We start from the raw sequence: 22215 nt of genomic DNA, 5'->3' as shown, positions 1-22215 counted from the left end.
TGACAAACCTTCTGGAATTTTTTGAGGATGTTTCCAGTAAAGTGGACAAGGGAGAACCAGTTGATGTGGTATACTTGGACTTTCAGAAGGCTTTCGAGAAGGTCCCACACAAGAGATTAATGTGCAAAGTTAAAGCACATGGGATTGGGGGTAGTGTGCTGACGTGGATTGAGAACTGGTTGTCAGACAGGAAGCAAAGAGTAGGAATAAATGGGGACTTTTCAGAATGGCAGGCAGTGACTAGTGGGGTACCGCAAGATTCTGCGCTCGGTCCCCAGCTGTTTACACTGTACATTAATGATTTAGATGAGGGGATTAAATGTAGTATCTCCAAATTTGCAGATGACACTAAGTTGGGTGGCAGTGTGAGCTGCGAGGAGGATGCTATGAGGCTGCAGAGTGACTTGGATAGGTTAGGTGAGTGGGCAAATGCATGGCAGATGAAGTATAATGTGGATAAATGTGAGGTTAACCACTTTGGTGGTAAAAACAGAGAGACAGACTATTATCTGAATGGTGACAGATTAGGAAAAGGGGAGGTGCAACGAGACCTGGGTGTCATGGTACATCAGTCATTAAAGGTTGGCATGCAGGTATAGCAGGCGGTTAAGAAAGCAAATGGCATGTTGGCCTTCATAGCGAGGGGATTTGAGTACAGGGGCAGGGAGGTGTTGCTACAGTTGTACAGGGCCTTGGTGAGGCCACACTTGGAGTATTGTGTACAGTTTTGGTCTCCTAACTTGAGGAAGGACATTCTTGCTATTGAGGGAGTGCAGCGAAGATTCACCAGACTGATTCCCGGGATGGTGGGACTGACCTATCAAGAAAGACTGGATCAACTGGGCTTGTATTCACTGGAGTTCAGAAGAATGAGTGGGGACCTCATAGAAACGTTTAAAATTCTGACGGGTTTAGACAGGTTAGATGCAGGAAGAATGTTCCCGATGTTGGGGAAGTCCAGAACCAGGGGTCACAGTCTAAGGATAAGGGGTAAGCCATTTAGGACCGAGATGAGGAGAAACTTCTTCACCCAGAGAGTGGTGAACCTGTGGAATTCTCTACCACAGAAAGTAGTTGAGGCCAATTCACTAAATATATTCAAAAGGGAGTTAGATGAAGTCCTTACTACTCGGGGGATCAAGGGGTATGGCGAGAAAGCAGGAAGCGGGTACTGAAGTTGCATGTTCAGCCATGAACTCATTGAATAGCGGTGCAGGCAATAAGGGCTGAATAGCCTCCTCCTGCACCTATTTTCTATGTTTCTATGTTTCTATGTAATTCACGCCTCATACCTTTCAAAGTTAGCCTTCTTTAAGTTCTGGACCATGGTCTCTGAATTAACTGTTCCATTCTCCATCCTAATGCAGAATTCCACCATATTATGGTCACTCTTCCCCAAGGGGCCTCGCACAACGAGATTGCTAATTAATCCTCTCTCATTACACAACACCCAGTCTAAGATGGTCTCCCCCTTAGTTGGTTCCTCGACATATTGGTCTAGAAAACCATCCCTTATGCACTCCAGGAAATCCTCCTCCACTGTATTGCTTCCAGTTTGGTTAGCCCAATCTCTGTGCATATTAGTCACCCATTATAACTGCTGCACCTTTATTGCATGCACCCCTAATTTCCTGTTTGATGCCCTCCCCAACATCACTACTACTGTTTGGAGGTCTGTACACAACTCCCACTAACGTTTTTTGCCCTTTGGTGTTCTGCAGCTCTACCCATATAGATTCCACATCATCCAAGCTAATGTGCTTCCTAACTATTGCATTAATCTCCTCCTTAACCAGCAATGCTACCCTACATCCTTTTCCTTTTATTCTATCCTTCCTGAATGTTGAATACCCCTGGATGTTGAGTTCCCAGCCCTGATCATCCTGGAGCCACGTCTCTGTAATCCCAATCACATCATATTGGTTAACATCTATTTGCACAGTTAATTCATCCACCTTATTACGGATACTCCTTGCATTAAGACACAAAGCCTTCAGGCTTGTTTTTTTAACACCCTTTGTCCTTTTAGAATTTTGCTGTACAGTGGCCCTTTTTGTTCTTTGCCTTGGGTTTCTCTGCCCTCCACTTTTCCTCATCTCCTTTCTGTCTTTTGCTTTTGTCTCCTTTTTGTTTCCCTGTCTCCCTGTATTGGTTCCCATCCACCTGCCATATTAGTTTAACTTCTCCCCAACAGCACGAGCAAACACTCCCCCTCGGACATTGGTTCCGGTCCTGCCCAGGTGCAGACCGTCCGGTTTGTACTGGTCCTACCCCCCCCAGAACCGGTTCCAATGCCCCAGGAATTTGAATCCCTCCCTGCTGCACCACTGCTCAAGCCACGTATTCATCTGCGCTATCCTGCGATTCCTACTCTGACTAGCACGTGGCACTGGTAGCAATCCCGAGATTACTACTTTTGAGGTCCAACTTTTTAATTTAGCTCGTAGCTCCTTAAATTCGTTTTGTAGGACCTCATCCCGTTTTTTACCTACGTCATTGGTACCAATGTGCACCACGACAACTGGCTGTTCTCCCTCCTTTAGAATGTCCTGCACCCGCTCCGAGACATCCTTGACCCTTGCACCAGGGAGGCAACATACCATCCTGGAGTCTCGGTTGCGGCCACAGAAACGCCTATCTATTCTCCTTACAATTGAATCCCTTATCAGTATCGCTCTCCCACTCTTTTACCTGCCCTCCTGTGCAACAGAGCCAGCCACGGTGCCATGAACTTGGCTGCTGCTGCCCTCCCCTGATCAGTCATCCCCCTCAACAGTACCCAAAGCAGTGTATCTGTTTTGCAGGTGGATGACCACAGGGGACCCCTGCACTACCTTCCTTGCACTGCTCTTCCTGCTGGTCTTCCATTCCCTATCTGGCTGTGGACCCTTTCCCTGCGGTACGACCAACTCGCTACACGTGCTACTCATGTCATTCTCAGCATCGTGGATGCTCCAGAGTGAATCCACCCTCAGCTCCAACTCCGCAACGCAGTCAGTCAGGAGCTGGAGGCGGATACACTTCCCGCACATGTAGTCGTCAGGAACATGATCTTCACCGCGCGACAACTACAAGAGAAATGCAGGGAACAGTACAAACCCTAGTCCATGGCCTTCTTTGACCTCTAATTATGGATTAGAGGGATTATGGAGCGCGTTCTCCGGTTCGGCTGCCCTCAAAAGTTTGCCACCATCCTCCGCCTGCTCCAGAAAGCCGTGATCCTGACCAACAGATCCACCACAGACCCAATCCACGTCCGAACCGGGGTCAGGCAGAGTCAACATGGATTTATGAAGGGGAAGTCATGTTTGACAAATTTGCTGGAGTTCCTTGAGGATGTAACGAACAGGGTGGATAAAGAGGAACCAGTGGATGTGGTGCATTTGGACTTCCAGAAAGCATTTAACAAGGTGCCACATAAAAGGTTACTGCACAAGATAAAAGTTCACGGGATTGGGGGTAATATATTAGCATGGATAGAGAATTGGCTAACTAGCAGAGAACAGAGAGTCGGGATAAATGGTTCATTCTCTGGTTGGCAATCAGTAACTGGTGGGGTGCCACAGGGATCAGTGCTGGGACCCCAACTATTTACAATCTATATTAACGACTTGGAAGAAGGGACTGAGTATAACATAGCCAAGTTTCCTGACAATACAAAGATGGGAGGAAAAGCAATGTGTGAGGATGACACAATATCTGCAAAAGGACATAGACAGGCTAACTGAGTGGGCAAACATTTGGCAGATGGAGCATAATATTGGCAAGTGTGAGGTCATGCACTTCAGCAGAAAAAAATCAAAGAGCAAGTTATTATTTAAATGGAGAAAGATTGTAAAGTGCCGCAGTACAGCAGGACCCGAGGGTACTTGTGCATGAAACACAAAAGAATAGTATGCAGGTACAGCAAGTGATCAGGAAGGCCAAAGGTACCTTGGCCTTTATTGCAAAGGGGATGGAGTATAAAAGCAGGGAAATCTTGCTACAGCTATACAGGGTATTGGTGAGGCCACACCTGGAATACTGCATGCAGTTTTGGTGTCCATATTTACGAAAAGATATACTTGCTTTCGAGGCAGTTCAGAGAAGGTTCACTCGGTTGATTCCGGGGATGAGGGGGTTGACTTATGAGGAAAGGTTGAGTAGGTTGGGCTTTTACTCATTGGAATTCAGAAGAATGAGAGGTGATCTTAGCGAAACGTATAAGATTATGAGGGGGCTTGACAAGGTGAATGCAGAGAGGATATTTCCACTGATGGGGGGAGACTAGAACTAGAGGGAATGATCTTAGAATAGGGGGCCGCCCATTTAAAACAGAGATAAGGTGAAATTTCTTCTCTCAGAGGGTTGTAAATCTGTGAAATTCGCTGCCTCAGAAAGCTGTGGCAGCTGCGACGCTGAATAAATTTAAGACAGAAATAGTTTCTTAAACGATAAGGGAATAAGGGGTTATGGGGAGCGGGCGGAGAAGTGGAGCGGAGTCATGATCAGATCAGCCATGATCTTATTGAATGGCGGAGCAGGCTCGCGGGGCCGTATGGCCTACTCCTGTTCCTATTTCTTTATGTTTTTATGTTCAAACACGGCTGCGTCATCGCACCAACGCTCTTCATCGATCTTCCTTGCTACAATGCTTCATCTCACTCTCAGCAAGCTCCCCGCTGGAGTGGAGCTAAATTATAGAACAAATGGGAATCTGTTAAACCTCCGCCGTTTCCAGGCCAGATCCAAGGTTGTCCCATCCTCTGTCACTGAACTACAGTACGCCGACGACGCTTGCGTCTGCGCATACTCGGAGACTGAACTCTAAGCCATCGTCAACACCTTCACTGAGGCGTACGAGGGCATAGGCCTTACACTAAACATCCATAAGACAAAGGTCCTCTACCAACCTGACACCGCCACGCAGCACTGCCCCCGGTTATCAAAATCCACGACGAGGCCTTGGACAATGTAGACCATTTTCCATATCTCGGGAGCCTACTATCAGCAAGGGCAGACACCGCCTTCAGTGTGCCAGCGTAGCTTTCAGAAGAGTGTTTGAAGACCGGGGCTAGAATCTCCACTTTTGTGGGAGCGATATTTCCGGCGTTAAAAAGGGTTTTCAGATCGCCTAGTCTCCATTTTTGAAAATGGGCTTAACCGTGAGCGATATAAAATGGGGGGCTAGTGTTACAATTTTTTGACATTCTATTGTAAACTGTGACCCTCTTTAGCAACGGCATGGCAACACTCGATTCCCACGATTCAGGTGGTCATGGGTCATCATGACATGCGCAGAAGAGGAGACAGAGAGAGAGGGAGCTCAGAGAGACTGAAGGCGTGTCTGGGTGTGGTGAGGCTGCTTTGGGAGGAAGGAGGGAGACTTTCAAGCTTCACAGCAAGTAGGCAAACAAAAAGTAGCTGTTACCAGCCACATATTTGCCCGAATTTAGCCTATAATGGAGAGAGAAGAGGAGCCATCACAGCACGCTGTGGAGACTGATGCTGGAGAGAGCAATGAGGTGGGAGAGGAGCACATTGGAAGGCACAAAAGAGCGAGGAGGTTCTCGGACGAGGCAAATGCCTCCCTCCTGCAGGAGGTCGAGTCACGCTGGGGTGATTTGACACAGGGAGGACGTGGGAAGCCCACCCCAAAGGCTTACCAGAGGACATGGACCGAGATAGCTGAGCTGGTCTCGTCGGCGACCAACAAGATTCATGAGGGCAACCAATGCCGCAAATGATGGAACAACCTTGTGGGATCCGCAAGAGTAAGTATTACATTAATTTACATGTACTTATGTATTTATATAATTTGATTTGTAACAGTCATGAGTGACTATCATCAGATGTGAGGTCTTTCACTTTTACCGGGAATGTTTTACTCAAAGCCTGCGGTCACAGTGTACGTCTTTAGGTAAAGAATGATCATTTTCATAATAGTCATGATTATATCTGTCGGTTGTGTTGTGTCAGTCTCTGTGAAAGTACCTAGCAATGATATCACGCCATGATCTCATGCCATGTCGTCCGGTCACCTTTTACAGAAGAAGCTATCGATGATGAGGTCCATGCAGAGGCGAAAAGGCGGGGCCACCAGTCTCCAGCGATATCACTGAGATGGAGGAGCGGGTGCTCACACTCGTGGGGAAGCACCCCCCGGACAGCCACGGACGCATTTGCAGACCCTGAAGTGATGCCACATGAACAAAGTTTACACCATTGCGTGATGTAAAGTCAATAGATGCCACACCCACTCATATCCGAACAATCATATATGATAGATGATTTCTAAAATTGTCATAGAAATAATGATTGCCTAATGAAAATCACTGGAATGCAAATGTGTTGATGGTCATGAAATGTGATGTCTGCGATGATTTTGAGAGTGGTGGTGCTTTTGTCGTGCATATGCTGTGTGTAGCGCTGGACTCACCTTGTGACCCTAGCACCCCGTTCTCCTCTAATAACATCATTTGTGTTTTGCAGCTCAGCCAGCAGCACATCCCAAGGCAAGAGACCAGAAGGTGGGGGCGCGGGGCCCGACTTTCCGGTCGATCCAACATCTGGTGCTGAGGAGCTCTGATTCTCGCCCGTCAATCTGCTGGGTCTGTTCTCCACGGATGAGAGCGCGGACTTCGAGGAACCCTGCATCGCCACACTCCAGAAACCATTCCACCTCAAGGCCATCTAGTGGTCCTCCAATCATTCCCGCCTCCATTCTGGAAGTAAAGGCCCCAAGCACCTCGCCACAGGGCACCCCATTTGTCCCCAGGATGGCGCAGACCCCGCGGAGGTCTCGTGGACACGGCAGGTCTGTTCCACGAGCGCCACATGACAGTGGAGAGATGGCACAGTTGTCCAGGAAAACTGTACACATTGGTGACCAGCTCATCGAAGCATTGGGGGGCATATCCCGACAGCTGGCCACCATGACCGAGTACATTCCGCGGATGGTGGAGGCCCTGGATGCGATAGCCAGGAACACTGCTGGCACAGGCCTCCCAGTGGTCCCCGAGTGCGGCACTCCACCCCTAGGTTCCGCATCACCACTGCGAACGACAGATGAGAGCAAGGATCAAGATCCTGCTTCTGCATCAGAGAATGTTGCCCTCTCGGCATCCCCCGCTCCCGTACCTGTACAATGACCGCATGTGCCTTCATTTCTCCCCCCCTCCAATGAGGCACCCACCACCTGAGGAGCTCCTCGGCCAGACACCATGGAGCGAGGAGGGGAAGGGGAGGGGGGGAAGGAAAGTGAGGTGCATGTCTGCAGGTGATGGCTGTGTTATATCTCCATCTGGGTGTATGCAATTTGTTGTAATTTATGGGGGCTGGGGAGCACCCTCCTGCTTTGCCTTTGTATTCTGTGTTGCTGGACATATTGAACATTTGATTGATGTCAATGGTGGAAAAAGTGGGGTGTGGGCAGGGGTTGGGTGTTATTGGCTGTGATACTTATGATTTCAGACCAATGTTGGTCTAAAATTTTTGTTATTGAACATAACCTTGTTGCGCATTGTCTCAGTTGACTGCACCGTTACGTACTGGTGATTCCTTAATATGAAAGGGTTAAATACAACTTATCATTCAACGTAAACTTTAACTGGCACCAAGCTGATGGGCACCATTGATGTCTGAGCTGCACACACACAGCAGTGTGTCAGCGTTGTCACTCACAGCAACGCTCTTTCAGGCAAATCGTTCAGATATCAGCTCCTCACATAAGAGTGCGATTTTAAAAATGCCAGCCACACCGCTGGTGTTCGTTCAGAACAGTTTCACTTTTTCTGGGCGGTTTTTTGGGCGAGTGATATTGTGGGCGATGTGTGCGGTGTGGTGAATGTGACGGTGGGCGATTTCCTGGGCGTTAGTTTTGCCAGATGTGCTCTTTACGACAAAAAAAAAATGGGCGGGCGGTATTATTGAATCCCATCGTTAATTCCGTGTGCAAAGTAACGCTGGGCGATATTATGGGCATTGATTTCGCCCATTCTGATGATTCTGCCCAAAAAAAGTGGGTGGGCGGTAATATTTTTTCCCGGCGTTAAGCACATGGGGAAAGTAACGCTCAGCAATAAGTTTCCTAAAAATGCTCATCAGTTTCCATTTTGTGCCAAAATGGGCGATATATGGGCGTTATACGTCATTTGAGCGGTAAAATGGTGTTAAGTGGGCGTTAAGCATGCAAACAAAGTGGAGGTTCTAGCCCCAGGACCTCAAATCTGGAACCAAACTTATGGTCTACAGGGCAGTAGTGATACCCACCCTCTTATATGGCTCAGAGATGTGGACTATATACAGCAGTCACATCAAAACGCTGGAGAAGTACCACCAGTACTGCCTCCGCAAGATCCTGAAAATCCATTGGCTGGATAGACACACCAACGTCAGTGTTATCGCTCAAGCCAACATCCCCAGCATCGAAGCATTGACCACGCTCGATCAGCTCCGTTGGGTGGGCCACATCGTCCGCATGCCCGATACGCGACTCCCAAAGCAAATGTTCTACTCAGAGCTTCGACACGGCAAGCGAGCACCAGGTGGGCAGAGGAAACACTTCAAGGACACCCTCAAAGCCTCCTTGATAAAGTGCAACATCCCCACCGATACCTCAGAGTCCCTGGCCCAAGACCACCCTAAGTGGAGGAAGAGCATCCGGGAGAGCGCTGAGCACCTCGAGTCTCATCGCCGAGAGCAAGCAGAAACCAAGCGTAGACAGCGGAAGGAGTGTGCGTCAACCCAGGCTCCCCACCCACCCTTTCCTTCAACCACTGTCTGCCCCACCTGTGATAGAGACTGTAGGTCCCACATTGGACTCTCAGTCACCCGAAAATCACTTTTAGAGTGGAAGCAAGTCATCCTCAACTCCGAGGGACTGCCTATGATGATGAGTCTTTGTAAAGACTTGATTAGCAAACACACATTTGGGGAGAGAAATAAGACGGACTAGCAATGCATCATTCTCACCATAAAACCTGACGTACAATGGACACATTGTGTTTTAGTGCAATTTATGCCATCGCAGTGTGTGTTTACTACAAATGAAACAGGTTTGCTGAATTACTGATCTTGTCACACTTTGAAGACTATTTAACTTTACACTGAAGATCGATTATTGGTGCAGTCAGGTTCAGTATTCTGCATTGCCTGGGTGTGTTACATTGTGTATTTATGTAGCACCTTTAACGTAGTAAAACATCCCAAGGCGCTTCAGAGGAGCGTTATCAAACAAAATTTATCACTGAGTCACATAAGGAGATATTTGAGCAGATGACCAAAAGCTTGATCAAAGAGGTAGGTTTCAAGGAACATTTTAAAAGGAGGAAAAAGTAGTAGAGAGTTGCAAAGATTTAAGGAGGGAATTCCAGAGCTTAGGATCTTGCCAGTTTAAGGCAGGGCTGCCAATGGTGAAGCTATTAAAATCGGGGATACTCAAAGAGGCCAGAATTGGAGGAGTGCAGATATCTCGGTGGGTTGTAGGGCTGAAGGAGATTACAGAAATAGGAAGGCCATGGAGGGATTTGAAAACAAGGATGCAAATTTTAAAATCGATGCATTGCTTAACCAGGAGCGAGCATCAGCAAGGCAGTAGAGTTTTGGATGAACTCAAATTTACGGAGGGTAGAATGTGGGAGGCCAGCCAGGAGTGCATTGGAATAGTCAAATCTAGAGATAACAAAGGCATGGATGAGGGTATCAGCAGCAGTTGAGCTGAGACAGGAGCGGAGTCGGGAGATATTACGGAGCTGGAGATATGCGGTCTTAGTGATGACGCTGATATATGATCAGAAACTCATCTTGGGATCAAATATGACACCAAGGTTGCGAACAGTCTGGTTCAGACTCAAACAGTTGCCAGCGAAGGAGATGGAGTTGGTGGCTAAGAACAGAGTTTGTGGTGGTGATCTCAACATTCCCATAAGCTGCGCGGTCACGCAGCTGTTTGCCAGTCCAGTGCAACCTGGGACCATCTTTTTCAATGTTCAATTTTGTGGGTGCGCAAAACTGTGAATGGGCCGCTCATCCAAAAAACAATTAGGGGCAACATTGGTGGGGACTGGAGTCAATAGCTTTGATTTTCCCAATATTTAATTGGTGGAAATTTCTGCTCATCTGTATGTCGGACAAGCAGTCTGACAATTTAGAGACAGTGGAATGATCGAGAGAGGTGGTGGTGAGGCAGAGCTGAATGTCGTCAGCATACATGCGGATACTGACGCTGTGTTTTCGGATAATGTCACCGAGGAGCAGAATGATTTTCACCGCGTGACAAATTCACGAAAAATGTAGGGAGCAGCATCAACCACTGTACATAACTTTTTTTGACCTCACAAAGTCCTTTGACTTTGTCAACTGAGAGGGATTATGGAGTGTTCTTCTCAAATTTGGTTGTTCTCAAAAATTTGTCACCACCCTCCGTCTGCCTCACGATGACATGCAAGCCGTGATCCTTACCAAAGGATCCACCACAGACCCAATACATGTACAGACTGGGATCAAGCAAGGCTGTGTCATTGCACCAATGCTCTTCTCAATCTTTCTCGCTGCAATACTTCATCTCACCTTTAACAAGCTCCCCGCTGGAGTGGAGCTAATCTACATAACAAACGGGAAATTGTTCAATCTTCGCCGCCACCAGTCCAGAACCAAGGTTGTTCCAATCTCTGTTATTGAATTACAGTATGTAGACAATGCTTGTGTTTGTGCACACTCGGAGGCCGAACTCTAAACCATCATTGTCACCTTCACTGAAGCGTACAAGAGACGTCAGTGTTCTCTCTCGGGCCAACATCCCTAGCATCGAGGCATCGATCATGCTCAATCAACTCCGATGGATGGGTCACATTGTCCGCATACCTTATACAAGACTCCCGAAACAAGCACTCCGAGCACCGGCACAGCACGCGAGTCCCAGAATGGCAGAGAAAATGCTTCAAGGACATCCTCAAAGCCTTCTTGAAAAAACATCCCCACCAACTCTTGGGAATCCCTGGCCCAAGACTGCTCAAAGTGGAAGAGAAGCATTCAAGAAGGCGCCGAATACTTTGAATTTCTTTGTCGGGAGCATGCAGAAGTAGAAACAACGGAAGGAGCATAGGACAAACCAAGACCCCACCTACCCGTCCCTTCAATCATCACCTGCCCCACCTGTGACAGAGTCTGTAGATCCCGCATCGGACTTATTAGCCACCTTAGAACTCATATTAGTGTGGAAGCAAGTCATCCTCAACTCTGGAGGACTGCCTAAGAAAAAGAGGGAAGACTGACGCTGTGTTTTTGGATGATGTCACCGAGGGGCAGAATGTAGATGAGAAATAGGAGGGGGCCAAGGATAGATCCTTGGGGGACACCAGGGGTAACGGTGCGGAAGTGGGAAGAGAAGCCATTGCAGGTGATCCGCTGGCTATGACTGGATAAATAAGAATGGAACCAGGCGAGTGATCCAAAGCCGCTTTTATAATACAAAAGCCTGCGGTGGCTTCCAAATGGTGAGTCTCACATACCCAGCAACAACCCACAGTAAACATTTTTGGATTCAGCAAGATTCTTTGCCAGATCTTCCTAGTGGCCAGTCTCAGTAAATCTGGCACATGTATGACTTTGGGGTCACTGCCAGATGTGCGAGACTTACACCATGGGAGCTAGTAAGAGTAAACACGACATCAAAACAGTGCAAGACAAACAGGATTTATGAGACCTCGGGCCGAAAATTGCGCCTCTCTAGGTGCGCATGCACCCGAAGAGGCCTCGCAAATGCCGGTGCTCGGTGCGCAATGCGCATGTGCCGAGAAACAGCTTTTGCGATCTGTCAAAATGTCTTTAGACAGATCGCACACATCCACAAGCGAGAAGGACATCCACAGGGCAGAGGTTGGGCTATTTGCCCAACTCTTGCCCAGCAAATGTCCTTCAAACTCTTACGCCAGGTAAAAGCAGGCGTATAGCGTTCATTTACCAGCATAAGTTTTAAAACATAGAAAAATTAAATTGAATCACTCATTTTTATATTAAAAACTCTGTCCATTAAGGTAAGTTTATTTTTAATCCTATGAAAACATGTTAAAAAAAAATTCATAAAGCATTTAATTACATTCAATTTCAATTAATTTTAAATACGTGAGATGTTTATTTAATTTATTGTGTTTCTTGTTTTGTGGGGTTATTCTCATTGATAGTAATGGGAGCTCGTACAAATGGAACTCTCATTATTATCAATGAGAATACAAGATGTTCATTGGAGGTCCAGGCCTACATGATGCCAGGATATAAATACGTACCTGGAAGACATGTTCCCGTATGCTGGAGTGCGAAACTCGGCCTCCGACCATAATCCTTCGTTCCTCTGGGACCACCAGATAGTTTTGTTAAAAATTTCTGATCGGAGGCATTCGCCTGAAGGAAACCTCCAACCACAATTTTCCTCCCCTTATTTTAATGGAAGGAAAGCAGTTGAGCAATTGCCATTCAAGTTCCGTTATGGTGCACGGAGCTTCATTCTGGTACCAGGTCAGACCTGAACCCCTGAATTCAGGCATGATTTACACTATAACTGCAGTATCGGTATGATGCATATATCTCCCATTGCCAAGTACATTTTTAAAGATCTTAATTTCAATGATATAGGGGAAAGGAAGTATCCCCATTGTGATTACAGTAAGAAGTCTCTAGATGGTGGATCAATATTTCAGTTCCTTCAAGACATGACAAGTGCAGTGGCATTTTAAGCTTCCAAAGATTGATCGCAATGCCAAGGTCTATAATAAAACATCTGGACTTTTTTGGTAAAAGATAGCTGAAAAAGACACCTGGAAAAGACACCTAGAAACACAATAGGGCCAGATTTAACAAGTTGAATATCTCAGTAATGCCGTAAGTGTATTGAACATAAGAATCAGACCAATTTACATTTACACCAAGACACTAAAATGTATTAAATTCTTGTAATTCTCACCTCTCAGAGGTTTGGGATTAACCTGTTTCCGACGTGGCATGTTCCAGCCTCACCAAAGTGAAGAGGGGAAAAGTGAGACAGAGATGGCGGAGAGACCGCCAGGTACTGACCAAACACCATCAAAACAACTGAAAGATAAAAACAATTACAAAAAAGGTTACATAAAAAGAGCATTCCCCCCACCCACCTTCTCCAATAATGTAAAGGTATTACGTTAGTATAAACCGCAAGCTGCTATCTATTTAGTGATGTACAAAGTTTTAAATTGTTGCCATTTTTTTAAGGAAGGAGGGAGAAGAGATCCCTCTCTACAATTACCAAAAAAGAATGTAGCCTGGACTAACTCAAGAGTAAAACTTAGAAAAAAAGACTGGAAAAAAGGATTGTACTGTGTTAGAAAATTAAAACTTTACGAATCTCAGAACATTCCTACATAAGTACAAAAATACACAGAAAAAATTATTGCTGCTACAAAATAAAGGCAGGTAGGCTAATAGAACAATAGAATGTGCTTATAGTATTTGCAATGCTGCAAATCATTTTCCAGATTCACCATATCAAGCTATCAACCAAAGACAGAGTTTCTTCCCAGAATAATAGTGACTATACCTCAAAAGTAATTTGTTGGACAGGAAGCATTTTGGGAAAGGAAAATACATTTTTTAAATAAAAATCAATGGGCATATTACTCAAGGCCCATAGATTTCCTAACAGGGAGATCAAGGACAACATTGGTAGTGCTCTTAGATCTGACTACCTGTCCAGTGCTCTCAGCCAATAAACTGTGTAGGATGGTCAGATTAAAATAATACCATTAAAAAAATAAAGCTTGAGTTCCAAATTTCAATTTAGACTGCAGCTCTTACACATAGAGCGAAATGAACAAGATGAAATAATCTTTATTGTAATATTTTCTTTTGAGAGGCATAAAATTATACTCTCAAGGATCACTGATGGTTTCAATTTTTAAAATGAAGTGGACTCAACAGAGCATGCATCTCTGTCAATCTACCTATTCCCTCACATTTTTCCTCAACCCTCCATCTTTCTGTCCCCAATCTTGAACTCTCATACCATATACTTCAATACCTGGCCTGAAGCAAAGATTGACCGCTATTGCCTCTGGTCCTCAAATAAGGAGGGCAGGAATGCTATCAGCTGGCAGAGCTATCAGAGCCTCCACAGCACAGTCAACTGTCCCATGGATACTAAATAAAAGGGATGGGAATCAGAAAGATACAGCGCAAAAAATTCCCTGATAGTTATTGCTGCCTCTTTAGCAGAGAGACTCACTGCAGAACTGGAGGACCAGGTATTCACAATCATACAAAATAAGGAACTATCTCAAAGCAAGATTTGGCTGTGTCTACATAAACAACATTTATTTATATAGCGTCTTTAATGTAGTAAAATGTCCCAAGGCGCTTCACAGCAGTGTTGTAAGACAAAAAAATAAATTTGACACCAGAACACATAAGAAGAAATTACAGCAGATGATCAAAAGCTTGGTCAAAGAGGTAGGTTTTAACGAGCGTCTTAAAAGAGGAAAAAAAGAGGTAGAAAGGCAGAGAGTTTTAAGGAGGGAGTTCCAGAGCTTAGGGCCCAGGCAGCTGAAGGCACGGCCACCGATGGTTAAGCAGTTATAATCAGGGATGCTCAAGAGGGTAGAATTTGAGGAATGCAGACATCCCGTGAGGTTGTGAGGCTGAAAGAGATTACAGAGATAGGAAGGGGCGAAGCCATGGAGGGATTTGTAAACAAGGATGAGAATTTTGAAATTGAGGCATTGCTTAACCGGCAGCCAATGTAGGTCAGCGAGCGCAGGGGCGATGGGTGATCAGGACTTGGCACGAGTTAGGACACGAGTTAGGCTGCCAAGTGGGGAATCATAAAGTAGGGGAAGGCAGAAAGTGGCAGCAGAAATCAGCTGATGGGATTAAGACAAGAATGGAGGAGGGAGAAGATTACACGGAGGGCAGAGTGGAGGGAATAAAGCAGAGTGGGAATAAAATAGGAAATAAAGACAAAAATGAGACAAGGGAACAGGAAAGCAGATCACAGATAGGGGGTGGGAGGGGAGGGGAGGGGAGACGCCAGATGACACAGGAGCCGGAGATCACGGTGTGAGTAGGGGGTGCGGCAGATCACACAGAAGGGAGGGTTGAAACAGAAGAGATGGGAAGATCATAGGTAGGGGAGGAGAGGTCACACAGGAATGGAGATCACACAGAGGTGGGAAAGGAGAGGTCACACACGAAGGGGGAGCTCACACACGGATGGGGAGCGGGATCACGCAGGAAGTGGAAGGGGGTCACACAAGGAGGGGGGGGGAGGGGATACAAGGGCCCGAGTACTGGGCTCCCGTTGCCCGGGTTCCTCACCTCCTCTTGTCTCGGAGCCTGAGCAAAAGCTGCTGCTAGGCTGCCCCATGACGTCAGCGGAGCTCCCGCCACGCCTCCCCGCGCGGGCTGGGCTGATGGGGGCGGGGGGGGGGAGGGGTGACGCGGGGGGAGCCCGCGAGCAGCGACAGTGCCGCGAGCGCCCGGCCGCACTCGCTTCACAAACTCGGCCAGCCAGCGAAGGGAAAGGGGCCTGCCGACAGGCCGAGCTTGGTGTCCCCCTTGGCGGGGGCCCCCTCTGCACATACCGAGGAGTGACGGATATCCCGGAGGTTCCTCGCTGTCAGGTCACGTTGTGTCCTTCGCGCACACACTGGGCTTTCCCATCTCTCCCAGGGACCGCAGCACCTCCTTCCGCGATGAAAAGAACACAGCACCGGCAAAACGTACCGTGCAAAGCCCCGTCTCCGCGCTCTCGATCCCCGGCGCTCTCCTTGCAAGCCCGTTACCAAGTTGCGCACTTTGCCTTCGAGTCTCGGGTTGGGCTCTCGTTCATTGACGTGCTTTGTGCGTGTCTTGTGTTTTTAAATATTATATATATATATATATATATTTACAATGTGGAAGGCGGAACGGAATCCTCTCTGGGGCAGCAGCCAATAATCGGGACGAATTACTCTGCCTTGTGAACGCCGAGCCCCCTGCAAATGCTTTCGATCCGGAAGCAATAAGCTGGCGATAGCAGAGACCTTCCGTAATTCATAAGCAACAAGAGGAGGGGAGAAATACTTGTAAATGTGACTCTACTACTGTTCTGCTTCTGCCCTAGTCTGCCAGGCAACGGGTCGCGAGTTTCCCCAAGTCGATGCTCTTTCCAAAATCTTGCAACAAACTAAACTGTTGAAATAATTTGTTAGAACAACAATAGGTTCAGTTTGAATGTTTTGAACATTCACTTTACCCTGTGATTCAAGGAGAGAGACAGTTTTTGCTTAGCGGGTGACGCTATGTGTACATTTGTTTGGGTGGTTTTGTTCAGATTTTTACACAGTGGGTGTAAATAATTCAGAAGTTTCCAAATAACACGTCAGCTTCCTACATGAGTTTTTTTTTTAAAAAAAACAAGTTCTCGCCTGTCACCTGAAGGGAACGCAACAATCTAAAAGTTTCCAGTTGTGGCAATACTTTTACCACTCAAAATACACATACAGGCACTTTTCCACTAGAATCACGAAAGGATAATATCATAGGATTCAGTGACTCTGATCCCCGAGCCTGGTAAAAGAGCAATTGTGATGTCCCCACGACAGCCCCAGCTGATTTCAACTGAACCAACATACAGCACGGGTCAAGTCTGAGCCCTACCTGCCATATGCAGCTCAGCGCCACGCTAGGCTGTGTTTGAGTTATTGGGGAAGCTTAATTAGAGCAACATTAAAATGACAACAGACAGATGAATTCAAACAGCAAAAATTCAAACGGGAATTCCGGCGAAATAATGTCGCAGAAGCAGCTCCAAGGAATTCTCCGCCAAAATTATTTTGGGGTGCTTTAGTACACGTTAAGGCAAGTGCTGCAACGTTTCCACTTTGGACTCGTAGTCAGCATCAAACATTCACCGTTCAGGGTGAGTACAGTCACGTGCAGAATTAAATAAAAATGACTATCTTTGCTCTTAAGCAAAGTGGCAACAGTCGAATAATGTAATATAATAGGCCTCAAACTCTCCTTTGATTCAAGTTTCTATTCCACAAACAAACCATAATTGGCTTGTAAAGCAAGCATTGTCAAATTGTGAACTATTTGTGCTGTGGGTCACCCACCAAGGAGATGGTCCTACACTAAACATTCATAAGACAAGTGTATCTGTAAAGCATGCACTCCCATGTTCCGTTACCAGGGAGCGCATCCCCTCCAGTCCCAAGGGATCCCAGCATCCCTTGGGAGCACTGTCTATAAGCCGGCCCCTAAGGCCTCTTACTCTGGAGTGTCTTAATAAAGACTGAGGTCACTGTTACTTTAACCTCCCTGTGTGCAGTCTCATCTGTGTTAGGAACACAATAACTGGCGACGAGTATACGAATCCAACGCAAAGATGCAGCAAACTGTGGGCAATCCTGGAGAAATTCTCGGAGGGTGTGGACTGGGAAGCCTATGTCGAACGGTTAGACCAGTACTTTGCAGCCAACGAGCTGGACGGAGAAGGAAGCACTGCAAAAAGGAGAGTGGTCCTCCTCACGGTCTGCGGGGCACCGACCTACAGCCTCATGAAGAATCTTCTGGCTCCAGTGAAACCCACAGATAAGTCGTATGAGGAGCTGTGTACACTGGTTCGGGAGCATCTTAACCCGAGGGAGAGCGTGCTGATGGCGATGTATCGGTTCTACACGTGCCAACAATCTGAAGGTCAGGAAGTGGCGAGCTACGCCGCTGAGCTAAGGCGACTTGCAGGACAATGTGAGTTTGATGACTACCTGGAGCAGATGCTCAGAGACTTTTTTTACACTGGGCATTGGCCACGAGACCATCCTACGAAAACTTTTGACTGTAGAGACACCGACCCTCAGTAAGGCCATTGCAATAGCACAGGCGTTTATGTCCACCAGTGATAACACCAAACAAATCACTCAGCACACAAGTGCTAGCAATGTTCATAAAATTAACTGGAACTGTGTTTGCGAGCAGAAATGTACAGGGCAGAAACCACGAGTCTGCAACTGCCAGCAGGCCTCAGGTGACCCAAATGACTCAGAATCCGCAACAAAGGATGAATGCAAGGTAATTCACACCTTGTTGGCGTTGTGGAGGCTTCCATTCAGCCTATTCATGCTGCTTCAAAGGGTATGTTTGCAAGAGCTGTGGAACAATGGGGCACCTCCAACGAGCTTGCACACGAGCTGTAAGCTCTGCAAAACCTGCGAACCACCACGTGGCAGAGGAAGATCGGTGCATCAAAGCAATTTCAAGCCTCGGAGAGAGGAGGCAGATGCTGAAGTACACGGGGTACCACATTTTCGACGAAATGTCCACCTATAATGCTAAATGTAAAATTGAATGGCTTACCCGTAGCCATGGAACTGGACAGTGGCGCTAGCCAATCCACCATGAGTAAAAAGATGTTTGAGAGACTGTGGTGCAACAAGGCACTCAGACCAGCCCTGAGCCCCATCCACACGAAACTGAGAATGTACACCAAAGAGCTTATCACTGTCCTGGGCAGCGCCATGGTCAAGGTCACTTACGACGGCATGGTGCACGAACTGCCACTTTGGTTTGTCCCGGGCGATGGCCCCACACTGCTTGGAAGGAGCTGGCTGGGCAAAATCCGCTGGAACTGGGATGACATCCGAGCGCTATCACATGTCGATAAGGCCTCATGTACCCAGGTTCTTAACAAATTTCCTTCCTTTTTGAGCCAGGCATTAGAAACTTTTCCGGGGCGAAAGTGCGGATCCACTTGGTTCCAGAGGCATGACCCATTCACCACAAGGCACGAGCGGTACCTCACATGATGAGGGAGAGAGTGGAAATCGAGTTTGACAGGCTGCAACACGAGGGCATCATCTCCCCAGTGGAATTCAGCGAGTGGGCCAGTCCGATTGTTCCAGTACTCAAAAGTGATGGCAGAGTCAGGATTTGCGGCGATTATAAAGTAACTATTAATCGTTTCCCGCTACAGGACCAATATCCGCTACCTTAGGCAGACGACCTATTTGCGACGCTGGCAGGAGGCAAGACCTGACTTCGGCCTACATGACACAGGAGCTAGAGGAGTCTTTGAAGGGCCTCACCTGCATCAACACGCACAAGGAACTGTTCATCTACAACAGATGCCCATTTGGAATTCGGTCGGCTGCAGCGATCTTCCAGAGAAACATGGAGAGCTGACTCAAGTCGGTACCACACACGGTGGTTTTTCAGGACGACATATTGGTCACGGGTCGGGACATCGTCGAGCACCTACAAAACCTGGAGGAGGTCCTCCAGCGACTGGATCGCGTAGGGCTGCGGCTGAAGAGGTTGAAATGCATCTTCATGGCAACAGAAGTGGAGTTTTTGGGGAGAAAAATTGCGGCGGATGACATTCGGCCCACAGATGCAAAGACAGAGGCTATCAGGAACGCGCCCAGGCCACAGAACGTCACGGAGCTGCGGTCGTTCCTGGGACTCCTCAACTATTTTGGTAACTTCCTACCGGGCTTAAGCACCCTCTTAGGGCCCCTACATGTGTTATTGCATAAAGGTGAGAACTGGGTATGGGGAAAAAACCAAGTAATTGCTTTTGAGAAAGCCAGAAACATTTTATGCTCCAACAAGCTGCTTGTATTGTATAACCCGTGTCAAAGACTTGTGCTAGTATGTGACACATCGTCGTACGGAGTCAGGTGTGCATTACAACAAGCTAACGTTGCGGGGAAGTTGCAACCTGTCGCCTATGCCTCCAGGAGCTTGTCTAAGGCCGAGAAGGCCTGCAGCATGATTGAGAAAGCGGCATCAGCGTGTGTGTTCAGGGTAAAGAAAATGCATCAGTACCTGTTTGGCCTCAAATTTGAGCTGGAAACCAATCACAAGCCCCTCACATCCCTGTTCGCTGAAAACAAGGGGACAAATACGAATGCCTCAGCCCGTATACAAAGGTGGGCACTCGCGCTATCAGCGTATAACTATACCATCCGCCACAGGCCAGACACCGAGAACTGTACGGATGCTCTGTCGGTTACCATTGCCCACCACGGGGGTGGAAATGGCTCAGCCTGCAAACTTGTTGATGGTGGCACAGCCCGCAGACTTGTTGATGGTCATGGAAGCGTTTGAAAATGATAAATCACCTGTCACGGCCTGCCAGATTAGGACTTGGACCAGCCAAGATCCTCTGCTGTCCCAAGTAAAAAACTGTGTACTGCATGGGAGCTGGGCCAGCATCCCCGTTGAAATGCAAGAGTTAATCAAGCCATTCCAGCGGCGAAAGGACGAGCTGTCCATTCAGGCAGACTGCCTGTTGCGGGGTAAACGCGTAGTGCTACGCAAAAAGGGCAGGGAGACGTTCATCTCGGATCTCCACAGCACACACCCGGGTATCGTAATGATGAAAGGATAGCCAGATCCCACGTGTGGTGGCCCGGTATCGACTCTGACTTAGAGTCCTGTGTACGGCAATGCAGCGTGTGTGCTCAGTTGAGCAACGCACCCAGAGAGGCACCACTAAGTTTGTGGTCCTGGCCCTCCAGACCATGGTCGAGGATCCATGTCGACTATGAGGGCCCGTTTCTTGGTAAAATGTTCCTGGTGGTGGTGGATGCTTTTTCAAAATGGATTGAATGTGAAATAATGTCGGGAAACACCGCCACCACCACCATTGAAAGCCTGAGGGCCATGTTTGCCACCCACGGCCTGCCTGACATACTGGTCAGTGACAACGGGCCATGTTTCACCAGTGCCGAATTTAAAGAATTCGTGACCCGCAATGAGATCAAACATGTCACCTCGGCCCCGTTTAAACCAGCCTCCAATGGGCAGGCAGAGCGGGCAGTACAAACAATCAAACAGAGCTTTAAATGAGCCACAGAAGGCTCACTCCAAACCCGCCTGTCCCGAGTACTGCTCAGCTACCGCACGAGACCCCACTCACTCACAGGGGTGCCCCCAGCTGAGCTACTCATGAAAAGGACACTTAAAACCAGACTCTCGCTGGTTCACCCCAACCTGCATGATCAGGTAGAGAGCAAACGGCAGCAACAAAATGTAAACGATGGTCACGCCACTGTGTCACGGGAAATTGATCTGAATGACCCTGTGTGTGTGCTAAACTATGGACTTGGTCCCAAGTGGATCGCAGGCACTGTGATAGCTAAAGAAGGGAGTAGGGTGTTTGTAGTCAAACTAGACAATGGACATATTTGCAGAAAGCACCTGGACCAAACAAGGCTGTGGTTCACAGACTGCCCTGAACAACCCACAGCAGACACCACCTTTTTCAAGCCCATAACACACATCCAAAGGATCAACGACACCACCCCGGACCAGGAAATCGAACACATCACGCCCAACAGCCCAGCAAGGCCAGGCTTAACCAACAGCCCTGAAGGGCCAACAGCACGCCACACCAGAACAGACATTTGTACCGAGGTGGTCCACCAGGGAAAGAAAGGCTCCCGACTGCCTCACCTTGTAAATAGTTTTCACTTTAACTTTGCGTGGGAGTGATGTTGTGTATCTGTAAAGCATGCACTCCCATGTTCCGCCACCAGGGAGCGCATCCCCTCAAGTCCCAAGGGATCCCAGCATCCCTTGGGAGCACTGTATATAAGCTGGCCCCTAATGCTTGTTCCTCAATCTGGAGTGTCTTATTAAAGACTGAGGCCACTGTTACCTTAACCTCCCTCTGTGCAGTCTCATCTGTGTTAGGAACACAATACAAAGATCCTCCACCAACCTGACCCCGCCACACAGCACTGTGCCCCAGTTATCAAGATCCACGGCACGGCCCTGGACAACGTGGACCTCTTTCAATACCTCGGGAGCCTATTATCAGCAAGGGCAGACATCGACGACGAGGTCAACCGCCTCCAATGCACCAGCGCAGTCTGAGGAAGAGAGTGTTTGAAGATCAGGTCCTCAAATCTGCCATCAAGCTCATGGTCTACAGGGCTGTAATGATACCATATGGCTCAGAGACATGGACCATATACAGTAGACACCTCAAATCGCTGGAGAAATACCACCAACGATGCCTCCGTAAGATCTAGCAAATCCCCTGGGAGGACAGACGCACCAACGTTAGCGTCCTCAATCAGGCCAACATTCCCAGCATCGAAGCAGTGACCACACTCGACCAGCTTCGTTGGGTGGGCCACATTGTTCGCATGCCTGACAGAAGACTCCCAAAGCAACACTCTACTCGGAACTCCTACAGGCGAGCCCCAGGTGGTCAGAGGAAAC

The 22215-nt window shown here is 47.8% G+C and overlaps 1 protein-coding gene across 8 annotated transcripts in view; it reads right to left on the bottom strand.

Moving 5' to 3' along the window:
* Nucleotides 1–22215, bottom strand: part of hivep1 (HIVEP zinc finger 1) — a 330679-nt gene that overhangs the window by 296056 nt on the left and 12408 nt on the right. For 6 of the 8 annotated variants that reach the window (XM_070880700.1, XM_070880703.1, XM_070880704.1 and 3 more), the window contains exon 2: nucleotides 12938–13065. In XM_070880700.1, coding sequence (XP_070736801.1) covers nucleotides 12938–12977 — 40 coding nt within the window. In that variant the 5' untranslated portion in view covers nucleotides 12978–13065. Of the gene's footprint in view, nucleotides 1–12937; nucleotides 13066–15318; nucleotides 15365–15726; nucleotides 15973–22215 lie in introns of those variants that run through there. The other 2 variants (XM_070880702.1, XM_070880701.1) reach the window with 2 other exon arrangements.

The sequence above is a fragment of the Pristiophorus japonicus genome, chromosome 5 (genome assembly GCF_044704955.1).
Source record: "Pristiophorus japonicus isolate sPriJap1 chromosome 5, sPriJap1.hap1, whole genome shotgun sequence".
Classification (NCBI taxonomy): domain Eukaryota; kingdom Metazoa; phylum Chordata; class Chondrichthyes; family Pristiophoridae; genus Pristiophorus; species Pristiophorus japonicus.
The sequence above is the reverse complement of the archived record's forward strand: the minus strand, read 5'-3'. Positions and strand labels throughout refer to the sequence as shown.